This window comes from Brachyhypopomus gauderio, chromosome 19, assembly GCF_052324685.1.
Source record: "Brachyhypopomus gauderio isolate BG-103 chromosome 19, BGAUD_0.2, whole genome shotgun sequence".
Lineage (NCBI taxonomy): Eukaryota > Metazoa > Chordata > Actinopteri > Gymnotiformes > Hypopomidae > Brachyhypopomus > Brachyhypopomus gauderio.
In genome coordinates, this window is record NC_135229.1 from 5,308,031 (window position 1) to 5,320,670 (window position 12,640).

General features: G+C 42.8%; 2 protein-coding genes across 2 annotated transcripts; one reads left to right on the forward strand and one right to left on the reverse strand.

Annotated features, from left to right (window-relative positions):
• Positions 1-178: 178 nt before the first annotated feature.
• Positions 179-7,180, forward strand: yme1l1b (YME1-like 1b). Its single transcript, XM_076980867.1, has 18 exons — positions 179-357; positions 942-1,067; positions 1,251-1,431; positions 1,580-1,678; positions 1,788-1,897; positions 2,093-2,243; positions 2,386-2,469; positions 2,737-2,910; positions 3,062-3,214; positions 3,415-3,547; positions 3,651-3,713; positions 3,830-3,942; positions 4,109-4,264; positions 4,501-4,652; positions 4,761-4,887; positions 5,220-5,293; positions 5,534-5,620; positions 5,750-7,180. Exons 1-18 carry the CDS (start codon positions 325-327, stop codon positions 5,891-5,893), a joined length of 2,160 nt encoding a protein of 719 aa, XP_076836982.1. The 5' UTR covers positions 179-324; the 3' UTR covers positions 5,894-7,180.
• ptchd3b (patched domain containing 3b) lies at positions 6,442-11,619 on the reverse strand. Its single transcript, XM_076980866.1, has 4 exons — positions 10,903-11,619; positions 10,337-10,458; positions 9,186-9,331; positions 6,442-8,944 (listed from the first exon to the last, which is right to left on the reverse strand). The coding sequence occupies exons 1-4, from the start codon at positions 11,617-11,619 to the stop codon at positions 7,428-7,430; spliced, it is 2,502 nt and encodes an 833-aa protein (XP_076836981.1). The 3' UTR covers positions 6,442-7,427.
• Positions 11,620-12,640: the final 1,021 nt, after the last annotated feature.

A 12,640-nucleotide genomic window follows, 5' to 3' on the forward strand; every position in this document is an offset into this window, starting at 1 on the left:
AAAATAAATTAGCCAAAATCTTTTACATGTGTGCATTCCAACTAATATTTTAAGGTCTTTAATGCGTATATTGTTTTCAATTGTGCTTTAAAAATTTGTGGACTTCGTCGTTGTCAGACATTTCATCAAAAGGAGTCACTAGAGGTCACGTGAGCGGAAGGTGCGCCTTTTCAGCGCTGCGTGAGAAAAAAAAATACGTTAGCGCGCTCGTGAGACTAGCGCGAGACTAGCGGGGACGACGCCGCTGGAGGACGTTTACTTCACATTAACGCGGCTAGCCGAATATATTCGCATGTGTGGCACAGAGTTGTAGTTTAATCGGAAATGTTTTCTCTCTCGTCCACCGTACAGCCACAGGTAACGCCGGCCTGGCTCCACCCAACTGTGTAACTTTTGGCCGGATGTTTTCATAACGTTCACCGTTAAGCAAGCTAATGCTAATGCTAACATATAAATAGCGTAAGCTGAAGGTCCCGTTCGTGAAACAGCTTGAAGCGCGAATGTTCATTACTTCATTACTTCTCTAACTAACTGTTTATCTACACAAATATATGGTGATGTATAGCTGGTTATATAGGTAGCTAGCTAAATTAGCCTATTTACCTGACATTCGTGATGGTAGCCGACATTACAGCTAGCTATGGCAGTTCACTAGATTAGCTGGACAGTGTAAACACAATTAAAGCGAGCTGCTGATGTTTGTCCTGTTTTAACTGTCCTAACTGCGTTCACTTGCTGGTTTGTGCCATTCATTGAGCTTTTTTTGCTAGCCAGAAGGTTGTGGGCCTTTTAATCTGTCAGGGTTGATCGTGCCCATAAAACTAATGTTTGACCTTTCAGTGGGGCTCGTTGCTCCTAGGTATTTAACTGTAAATCAGAACAGAACGTGTAGAAACCCAAGTTTGAGGGATGGCGATGGTTCTTGTTCTGTCCTTTCTCAGGTAACAGTTCCACTGAGTCACCTCATCAGTGCCCTGCATTCCTTGAAGAGTTCAGTGGTGTGCAGCAGCTCGGTCAAGCCCACACACAGGGAGAGCGCCGCAGAGCAAGACGTACACGCCGTAGAGGTAATACACAGCAGTACTTCAGCACAGACACTGTAATATCACCGATATGACACGGCCTGGACCACTTGATTTGCTTCTATTGATGACCTCAAAGTACCTTTTTAATGAATACTAATGTATTAAAGATCTGCTCTTACACAGTCTTGTATCGTTAATAATCTTTCTTGCTTTTGTGTTGTGAAGCCTTCATGGAACATAAGGGATCTTGGACTGATGGAACTAGGAGCAGGTCAGCTGGATGCACTCGTGGATAGACTGTTGCCCTTTGAGACTGAGAAGTCATCCTCGCCATCTCCCAGAGCAGGATCAAACCCCTGGAAGACCTCTCATCTCTCGACAAACTCCTTCTTTCACAACAAACATGGTGAGACGCGTGCGTGCGCTGGACGTGAAACGTAACGGCATTTCTTCTTCACTTTAATACCTGTAGTCTCCTGTGTAGGGCAGGTTCTCCTAATGAGCTGTACGTGTGGACATGTGTGAATGAAGGTTTGCCTTTCTGTGATCTCCAGGTTTCTCGTTTGCTAAGATGGGTGCTGGTTCCCCAGTGTTTTGCAGACAGAGTCCTTCCCCTCTTCAGACGGTGTGTACAGATCTGAGGTTCTTACCAGGTAAATCCATTGTTTGAACAGATAATTGACATGTACCTTGTTTTGTTTCATGTCAGACACGCGACATAGGCATTTTTAACATTTTTTTTAATGGACTTTTCTTTTTCAGTGTGGATTCAAAGTAGAGGATTTAAGACACTGAAATCCAAAACAAGGCGTCTCCAGAGTGGAGTTGACCGTGCAGTGGACACTGATACATTCACTCCGTCTTTTATGAAGGTATGTGCTTTATGCTTGAAATTCATCTCCTGTTTAAGATAGTGCTTTTAATGAGTGCCATGTATAATCCCATGTTGAAATTAATTAATTTTAATATATCTTTAGGTACATTTAATTACAATATAATAATTTTTTTGTTTGCTTTTTTTTAGTATAAACTTGTCTGTTTCTGATGTTTTATTTTTGTTTCTACAGGGCTTTCTCACAAGAGACAAAGGTCAAGACGTGGAGACTTTAGACAAGCTTCTGAAAACCAGGAACGTCCCTGAAGCCCATCAGGACGCCTTTAAAACGGGCTTTGCAGAGGGATTCCTGAAAGCCCAGGCTCTGACTCAGAGAACACAGGGTAACATTTGCATAATACTCACTGTCCCTGTTCATGATGCTTTAGGCTGTTGGTTTGGGCGTAGTCTTGTGAGGTGACTTTAGATACATAATTTGTTGGCTTTGAAAACTATTTTGTCAAATGTTTTCCTGTGCATATTTAGAATCGCTGAGGAGGACTCGTCTGATTTTACTGGTCCTGTTGCTGGTGGGATTATATGGATTGTCCAAAACACCGTTTCTATCGGGTAAAGGCTTCTGTTCTAGCCTTCACTATTTATGTATTTGACTTTTCTTCCTCAAGCCATCATTGTTTCTACTTGGAAAGGAAAAGCAAAGAGAAATGACCCCTATTTAAGTAGTAGACCAGTATAACAGTTAGAATCCTAGTTCAAAGATAACCCCCACATCCCATTTGACTGCTAATCCCCATGATCATAGCAGCAAGAAGTGTGTGCATGTGTGTGTGCCAAGTGCCTTTGGTGTTTGATGTGTAATCTAACCGTTCTGGACAGTGCGATTCCGAACCACATCAGGCCTGGATTCAGCAGTGGATCCTGTGCAGATGAAAAACGTCACTTTCGAACATGTCAAAGGCGTGGAGGAGGCCAAGAACGAGCTGCAGGAAGTTGTGGAGTTCCTAAGGAACCCCCAGAAGTTCACAGTCCTGGGCGGGAAGCTCCCCAAAGGCAAGACAGCATACATTATTCTAAAGTACTTTACAGCCTTAACTACAAACTGTCACTCACCAGTTCCTTGGTGTAGAAGCTGTTTGATACTACTGACTCACTCGGTCATGAAGGTCTTGTACCGGCTCGTTAAAGACGTGTTTCTCCGCAGGGATCCTTCTGGTCGGGCCTCCAGGCACGGGAAAAACCCTGCTGGCCCGGGCGGTGGCGGGGGAGGCCGACGTACCTTTCTACTACGCCTCCGGATCGGAGTTTGACGAGATGTTTGTCGGAGTTGGCGCGAGCCGTATCAGGAACCTTTTCCGTACGTTTTTCCCGGCTACTAATGGCGGAAAACATTGGTGTGTCTGTTGCTCTGTCCCTTTCATTAAAATGCAGCCCTTCATTGCCTATGGCTACATATTTGTCCAGCAGTTTCAATTGACTCCTGTTCTTAAGGATTTAACTTCAAACACGTGGCGTGCTCATGTAGTCTGTTGTGGTAATTCTCTGTTCTGCCACTAGGGGAGGCCAAGGCCAATGCTCCTTGTGTGATCTTCATTGATGAGCTGGACAGCGTAGGTGGAAAGAGGATCGAGTCTCCCATGCACCCTTATTCCAGACAGACAATCAATCAGCTGCTGGCTGAGATGGATGGGTGAGCTTTGATGCATGCGCCATTCACACTGGCTTTATTTCTTTAATACGTAGTAATCTGGACACCACTGATGTGTGTTTGATCAAATGTGTGACATCCGTAGGTTTAAACCCAACGAGGGTGTAATCATCATTGGTGCTACAAACTTCCCCGAAGCCTTGGATAAGTATGGTCTTTCCATGCATCTTAGACGGTCGCTTGTAGTTCTGCGTTGAGTCCATGCTGTTTAAGGTTACTTCTTAAAATTGCAGCCAGTCTGACAACGTTTGTCCCTGTCCCCAGTGCGCTGATCCGGCCAGGGCGCTTTGACATGCAAGTGACTGTCCCCAGACCCGACGTGAAGGGACGTACTGAGATCCTCAAGTGGTACCTCAAAAAAATCAAAGTAGACCCAGGTACATGCTACGTAGTTGATGTTGTGTTGTAATAAATCAACATTTATATCAATATTAACAGACTGAGTTCTGGTATTACCTAGTGGCCCAAACTGCAATTGTGATTAGCCAGTAATTGCATAATTGCCCTTAATCCAATGACTGACTCCCGATCCATTGTCTACAGCTGTGGAGGCAGAGATCATTGCGAGAGGAACGGTGGGCTTCTCTGGTGCTGAGCTGGAGAACCTGGTAAACCAGGCTGCCCTGAAGGCAGCTGTGGATGGCAAGGACATGGTGACCATGAAGGAGCTGGAGTTCGCCAAGGACAAGATCCTGATGGGTGAGATCTTCTCCACAGAGGAAACTGTGGGTCAAAGGTCAACAGGGGGTTGAAGGGGCCATCAAGATCTGCGGTCGAGTGCCCCTAACGGTTCTTCTCCTTGATTGATCACCATGCCATCTAGGAACGGCACCAAACAGAAAAGCCTAAGACCTTCCAGGACTAGAATTGATGCTTTCTGGTCTTCCTCTTTCCACGTTTCCTTAGTTTGTTCTTCTATTTTTTGGCCCACGCAGGCCCAGAACGCCGCAGCGCGGAGATAGACAACAAAAACAAGTTGATCACGGCGTATCACGAGTCCGGTCACGCCATCATCGCGTACTACACTAGAGACGCCATGCCCATCAACAAGGCCACCATCATGCCCAGAGGTCCGACTCTGGGACACGTGAGTGACATTCTGTGCATCTGTGTGGCCTTAGTCCTGGAGGTCCAGCGCTCTGCAGACATATCTGCCCCTAACGTAGATACCACCGTCCCTCCTCCCCCCGTCCAGGTGTCCATGCTGCCGGAGAATGACCGCTGGAGCGAGACGCGGTCACAGCTGCTGGCGCAGATGGACGTCAGCATGGGGGGCCGCGTGGCCGAGGAGCTCATCTTCGGTAACGAGAACATCACCACAGGTACGTTCCACCCACGACCCCCTCCGCAAAAGGGTCTTTGTCAGCTCTGGGGGGCCAGCAAACCGTCTGCATCCCTTTACTTTTACAGCTGATGGCAGATGCCTGTGTCCAGAGTGACTTACAGAAATGCTCTGAAGTCTATTTAATTCAAAGGCTAAAACCCTAACTAGCAAGTTAGCTAGCTTTTTGAGTACAAGTGCATATTTATTTCTCCATGCTTGAAATGCTGGAATTGCCTTTTACTTGTAGTAAAGTGTATTATTGTAAAAATCATGTAGTTATGGTTTTGAGGTCTTTTTTGTGTTTAATTTATATTTGGTTTATTCTGACAGGTGCATCAAGTGATTTTGACAGTGCTACTAAAATAGCAAAAATGATGGTGACGAGGTTTGGCATGAGTGAAAAGGTTTGTGGTGTTCGCCGAGTCCTCCCAGGGGCTGTGAAAAATTAATATATATAATCATTAGTATTCATCATTAGAGTTTCACAGAACTATTTATGAAGCTGTAGGTATTCTAATAATCTAATAATTCTAATTCTAATAATAATTACCCTAATTAATACCCTGATATATAGGGATGTGGCATTGGAGATTGTGTACATTTTCAAAATACTGAAGTGTGCGTGTGTTTACTTTGATGTCCAGCTGGGTGTCATGACGTACAGTGATCTCACCAAGCAGAGCCCAGAGACACAAGCAGTGGTTGAACAGGAAGTCAGGACGCTTTTGAGAGTAAGTCTGGCATCCAATTTATAGCATTTAACCATTAGTTTGAAATCCTTTCATTACTATATTTCACTAAAAATTCCCCTTGAAGAGTAAATTAAACCTAAACCCACACCTCCTTCACTTGGCCCTCAGGATTCGTACGAGCGGGCTAAGACGCTCCTGAAGTCTCGTGCCAAAGAGCACAAGAACCTGGCGGAGGCTTTGCTGAGGTACGAGACGCTGGACGCCAAAGAGATCCAAATGGTCCTGGAGGGGAAGACGTTGGACAGCAGATGAGTGAGAAGATGAGGGCGTGGTGCAGGATCATCAAGAAGGTGGTGGTGGGGGGGGGGAGGTTTCCTGTATGTACAAATGCAATATGACATCTTCATGAGTTTAAATTCACAAAAGTGCTCGTAAACCTCATCCCGTGTGTTCTGAGCCAGCCCTCGTGTGTTTTACAGTGTGTACAGTTGACTGAGGTGAAATCAACATTGTTTTTTTTTTTTTTAAATCATCTTCACACTACTCCCTCCATTTAAGCCAGTTTTGAATTGTTGGGCTTTTCCCAATAATCAGTTCTCATCTGTGTTCTATGGCCATTCACCAGCAGTATAATGGAGAAGACAAACCAGATCACAAATCACAAACCTGAAGCAGTCTTGAGTTGCACGATTAGTGCGTAATCACGTCCGTGTTCCTCTACACCACGGTTCTCCGAGTTGTCCCAGCTGATGTGTGTAGCACGCATCTCGCAGTGGACTTCAGAAAACGCAATGGAGGACTTGGCATTTACCCGAGGGACTAAGAACTGTGCCCAGGCACTGTGGTGAGTGTAACAGTCATATGTTTAAGATGTTTCATGTTTTAGTTGATTGGTTGCGATACATGCTGCTTCAGAAGTGGCTTTCGCTTTATTTGGATCTGGACACCGGAGTGTCCTGTTGAATCACTTGCCCAGAATTCCCTAGATCAGTAGATAGGGACCTTATATCAACATTACACAGAATTAACTGGATTTTATTCATTACAAACTAGAAGACAGTAAAGAATTGGTGGCATTTAAAATGAAATGCATAACTGTGCCTTTGGTCTGACGAATATACTTAATCCATCCATTGGTCCCCTCCACGATTCTGGACAAATGGAGTGGTCATGAAAATGTGAGGGAATGAGAAAATAGAAAAATAAATAAACAATTTATGCTTTATTATAGAATGAGATGAAATTTCATTACAATCCATGCACAATCTTAAGACCTCCTAAAAGGTTTGATTGGTCGTTTCATGTTACTTATCTATTGCTGCATTATACACTTTATTCTTGAAGCTATGAACAGTTGATTCAATCTATATTATATACTGGTATCATTTATTTATGCTGGTTTATATTTCAGTTGACTGCACCACTATGTACGTCTTCCTTCACACAAGCCGAGTTGTGTACATACCAATAAAATGATGTGGGAACATTTTATCATTGTATATAGATGTATAGATGAAAAAGTTTGATTTTAGTTTGAAGTTTGCTTGGTGAGTTTGCTGAAATTAATAAAAGTGAAATAAGTTATGCCTAGAAACCTGACCATGTCTTGTTTTTTTATGAAATCACTTTTGTGATGAGTCAATCAGCAACTTTATTACTCTTCCTGATATTATGAAACACATACCTTTTGTATATCGATAGGTAAACCATGTGACACTTCATGCCTTCAGAATTACATTAATGGAAGGCATGTTTCTAATTAATCAAATTCACTGTTTTATCAAGGACTCTAAAAGTCAGCACAAAAAAATATATTTTTCATTGGCCATAGAAGCAAGAAAAATGATCACCTGCAGAAAAATCCAGATAAGCTTAAAAACACTGGGATAAAAGCAATGCCATGAATTAGCCCAAATGAAATCACCAGAAACATGATGGTGAAAAAAGTTCTAAAGATGTAGCTAACGGAAGCTGAGAGTGCTACGACCCCCAGCATGGTGGACAGTGCTCCTTGCAGTATAGGATAGCCTAGGTGCGACAGTGCCTCCACAACCTTCTCATCTCCACCGGCTTTGGTGCTGGATGCGAACGTGTGGGAGATATGGGCGGAGAAGTCCACGGAGAACCCGATGCAAATGACCAGGTTGATCATGGAGATGGAATCTAAGTTGATGCCTAGCAACGCCATGAAGCCTGCCACTCCCACGACGACGGAGGCGATGGCGAAGGCAACCCACAAAGCACACAGGGGGTTGGGAATGAGGCTCAGGGAGATGACTAACATTACCAGAGTGGCCACGCTAACAGTCTGAATAGTGTTGTCTGCGATCACGGTATACTGGTCATAGTATATGAATGCTGGATGGTAGACAACCAGAGGAAAATCACAGTGTTGTGCTGCGTTTCTCACTGACTGCAGCATCGTTTTCTCCTTGTGTACAACGCTGACTGTCTGGAGAAAGACTCGAGAGGCACGTATGGAACCGTTGGTGATGCTGACGTCCTGTCGGAGCATCGGATGTTGTCGTAGAAAAGGATGCAGGTGTTCCTTGAATGTGGCTTCTGAGCCAATCGCGATGCTCTTTTCTTCAGCATACCGCTCAAAGGAGTGAAGCCAAGAGGTTGACAGATCATTGACGAAAGGAAGGCTGATGAAATCTGCGAAGCACGATTCGAGTTGAGCTCGTTCAGCTTCTTCCCAATATCGGACCGTGCCGTTCACGGCCAACATGACGTTTGGTCCATAATCAGAAAAGCACGAAGCTTGATCCTCGTAGTATTTGATTAAGTAAGACCGATCGACTGCCAGATTCTTGAGGTCGATGCCTTCTTTGATTCTAGTGCATCCATAGACACTGATGGAAATGTATCCGATGTAGAGAACAATCACCGATGCTTTGGACCAAGCTGTGGTCAGAACTGGTCCGTAGTACTTCCTGAAGAACACGGTCATTGGATGTTCCTCCTCTGCTCTGGTTTCATGGTTGTAGGCTCCTCCCACACAGCATGCGGCGAAGCCCCTGTGAGCTCCTGGCGGACATTCTTCTAGAACCTTCATGCAGGTCAACCAATGTCGGTTGCCTTTCTCTCTCCTCCCATTTAGAGCCAAACAAGCACCAAAGAAGGTGATGTTATACAGGTAGCAGAACAAGATGGCCGTGCCAGCATACAAGCAGAAGGACTGTACAGAGGGGAAGGGGTTGTTGAAACTGAGGTAAAAGGCCAACACATCGGTCAGGGTGGTGACTGTGAGGAGGATGGCTGCTTCCCTGTAGGTTCGAGCCATTCGGTCTGCTACGCTGTCCTGGACGTTGGTCTGTTGCCAGCAGGAGATCATAATGAACATGTCATCGATACCAATCCCTAGAAGAACAAGGACACACTGTCATTGACGAAAAGCACTTCAGTGATTGTATTTTCCCCCAGTAGCACCAGCTAGTGGACAATTGACTGCTTGATAACCGTATGTGAGTTATCATCCAGATCCACCAAGTACTTCGTAAAACACATATTCTTGCATTTTATTCCCTACAATCCAGCCTAAAGTAGTCTAAAACTGTTTCTGAGATTTAAATAATGTCCTTCCTTAATGGCCACGACTTACCGAGTATCAAGAATGGAGACGATGCCACGGTGATAACAAACGGGACATTGAGAAGTAAGAGGAACCCAAAACTGGACAGCACTGCGAGACCAGTTGAGATCACTCCGAGTGAAGCTACCCACACTTTATTCCTCACACAGTCGAGTCTATGGAGCGAAATTTTATGATGCACAGTTAACAGCTTCGTCTTGTTCAGACTGAAACTAGATGCCTCTACAAGTTAGGGGAGACCGGGTATGGTTGTAACACTTTTTGCTTCAGCACCTGTAACTCACTGAATTTTTGAGCTATAGTTCTCAAACTTTTATACAAAGTACAGACATTTGTTTACTAAAAATTCAAATATCACAGCCCTCGTGGATTGATGTCAAATGCAAAGTTGTAACACATGCTGGGGTAAGTTGTAGCAATTAGACAAAAGAATGCAAAATGCTTCAAACATTTTTTTTTTATAAAATAACAATCCAGGACAATGTCTCTCTCTCTGTGACTGACCATAACTCATATCCACATTCTGTTTTACTCATGTGTGTGTGTGTGTGTGTGTGTGTGTGTGTGTGTGTGTGTGTGTGTGTGTGTGTGTAAATTAGTGTAGAAGAACAAATGTATTTAACAATATGTATGCTTAATATACACTAATGCAATGTACCTGTGTAAAGAACATGTAGGTCAAATAATGAACAACGTCAATGTTTGTGTGTGTGTGTGTGTGTGTGTGTGTTACATGGCAGATACCATGTGCCTCACCCCTGTCAGCCACTGTTTAACTAGTTGTATTGGCAAGGTGATTTGAAATTAACAGGGGAAAAATGCATCACAATTTATGAGAAACTACATTTTAATTTAGTATAATTCATATGATTTTATCTCGAATAGTATAAGTACTAAACAAAATATAGTCTTGATTCAGAAATTTACTTTCTCACCTCAAAATCAGTTTTTTCTCTATGGAATGTGCATGTGCCTGTTTCCAGCCTTGATATTCACCATGTGGGATCAGGGAGGAATTGGGTAAATACTGAAATGATCATATGACTCCTATCTTATCTGTGATGGGTGGAACTGATGGTGTTACAACTCTCCCCATGTTACAACCATACCTGGTCTCCCCCTACATCAGGTTATTCCCGTGTGTAAAGTGTGATACAGACCTTATGCACGACAGAACTGAGAAGATAATGGCAATAAAATAGGTCAGTGCAAAAAGGTACGTGACAGATTTCGTGCTTTTCTCAAATTCCTGCTGCCGTGATATAGACGTAAAATAGGATACCTGAAACAACAAAATTAAATACCAGTAAGAATTATTACATTTATACTGTCTAAGTAATTAATTAAATGTGTGGTGCTTGACAATAATAATGTCACCACACTTCAAAAATACAGTTTGCATTTATTTGCATCATTGTGTTAAAAATAATTTCACTTCAGGTTCACCTGTTTAGGCAAAAAAGCACATTTCGCACACCACACTGACATAACTTGGCATCAGGGGCGCAGATGGCACTGGGGACTGGGGGGGACATGTCCCCTCCAGATTTATATTGACCCCATCCGAAATCTAGCATCTACAAGCATATATATATATATATATATATATATATATATATATATATATATATATATATATATATATATATATATATATATATATATATATAGTACAGCTTGGTCCCCCTCACTTCAGAATTTCCATCTGCGCCCATGCTTGGCATACCTGTGTGAAAGTTGTGGATGAGTTGGACATCAAACGAACAAATTCTGTCAACCAAACATTTTCTAGCGTCCCATTTCTTTCTTGTAAATAATAAAATAGTCTCACTGCTTTGGCACTCTGAATAACATCTCTGTTGTCAACCTCCACCTTCCCAACAAAATGATCGAGGGGTGTACGACCGAGCTGGGGGTGATGATGCACAGGGAACGTTAAGTTAACCATCTTTATGTTTGTAGCGTTGTAATCTAAGATATGGAGTAACAAGTTGCTATAGCATGAGTTATTGACTCTAGCACAAATGTCATCGTACAGAAATTGTTGTGCGCCATGCTGTGCGCTCATTCGCCTCACATTGTGGTCTATGCGCAATACTTCATCAAGCGCGGCCACACTGAGGATGTTTGTCCGGCAGGTGAATATCAAAGCTGCGTAGATTCCATCTGAGTTTAAACGTTGGCTGGAAAACATTTCTTCATTGTGCGGGAAAAACGTCTCAAAGAAGCGCTTTTCTGTCTTTCCGCGTCCATCGACAGGTGTGAATTGTTGCAGAATGTCGTTGCATATTCTGTCCTCCAATAAACAGAATCCACCTCCAAGGGCCGCAGACAAAAAAAGCGGAATGCTGACAAACCACCACGGGTGAAGTCCAATAAACTTACCAACTCTTTCTAAACAAAAGCGTATCGGTTTTTCAATGCAATCTGTGGTGCAAACCATTGTTGTTGCGAAGACTTGACGTATCTCCAGCACTAAAATGGCGTTTGACGTTTCCAATCTGTACAAGTGTATTCTAGGTCTACACACCAATAGCGAATGGGCAATTTGAATCATGAACAGAAGCAACCATTTTTTCCTGCAGGTATCCTATGACTTTTTCTCTTCTCATCACCCATCCTCCTATCAGTCAGCTATCCTCTTTCAACCAAATTTCTTCACCCTCAATTTGGCTTAATGAGAGCTGGAAAGGGACAACAAAGATTCTTTATAGACCTTTTTGTCCATAAACTCCTTTTTAACAATTAGGGATTGTTTCAAGAAGACCACACTCATCCAAAGCTGCAGGCTTCTTTTAAAAGCTGTAATTTTCTAATGTGGTGGTCAGGTATCTCCTGTAGACCCTACTTTGAGGCAATTATCTAGCAGAACAAACGGTGATTGATCCAGGTAATTGATAACCAACCTCTGGGACAACACAAGACAAATAAAGGAAAAAGAGGCTGTATGATATTTATCTCTACAAAATAGCACTTTTCTTCTTAATATAAGCCTGGTGCAAATGATTTAACACAGACTTCGAGAAAAGACAAAGGAATTTTCAAACTGTTATATGTTTAGATTGAACAAATATCTTATACTCGAAAAAGACAAAGATAATTTCTTTATGCTCGTACTCAGTAGGACTTAAGTAGCAAATGGGTTTTTCATGACAAAATGACTGTATATTCTGAAGAGAGTATACACAGAGCTCACTGTGCCTCCCACGAGAGAATTGTGTAGAATTTTATGTACATCTTTCTGTCTCTTTCTGGAAGGGTCCTTATGCTAGCTTAAAGTGTAAGCGATTTAGGGTACAGCGTCAATTCGGCAGGCTATGGCAAAATGTGAAAAGAAACAGCAACAATAAATTGCCACATCTTAATATAAATATAAAGTATTTTAGCTTATAAACTCACACGTATTTAACACTATGTATCATTTGTGTAATATCAACCAGAACTAGACTAGAATATATATATAC

Excerpts from the sequence above, each read along its gene's own strand:
- yme1l1b (XM_076980867.1), top strand. The coding sequence starts at position 325 with ATGTTTTCTCTCTCGTCCACCGTACAGCCACAG. Across the intron at positions 3,215-3,414 it reads CCGTATCAGGAACCTTTTCC|GGGAGGCCAAGGCCAATGCT; the intron begins GTACGTTTTTCC and ends TTCTGCCACTAG. Across the intron at positions 4,653-4,760 it reads GAGGTCCGACTCTGGGACAC|GTGTCCATGCTGCCGGAGAA; the intron begins GTGAGTGACATT and ends CCCCCCGTCCAG.
- ptchd3b (XM_076980866.1), bottom strand. The coding sequence starts at position 11,619 with ATGGTTTGCACCACAGATTGCATTGAAAAACCGATACGCTTTTGTTTA. Across the intron at positions 10,459-10,902 it reads CATCCACAACTTTCACACAG|GTATCCTATTTTACGTCTAT; the intron begins GTATGCCAAGCA and ends TTGTTGTTTCAG. Across the intron at positions 8,945-9,185 it reads GTCTCCATTCTTGATACTCG|GGATTGGTATCGATGACATG; the intron begins GTAAGTCGTGGC and ends TTGTTCTTCTAG.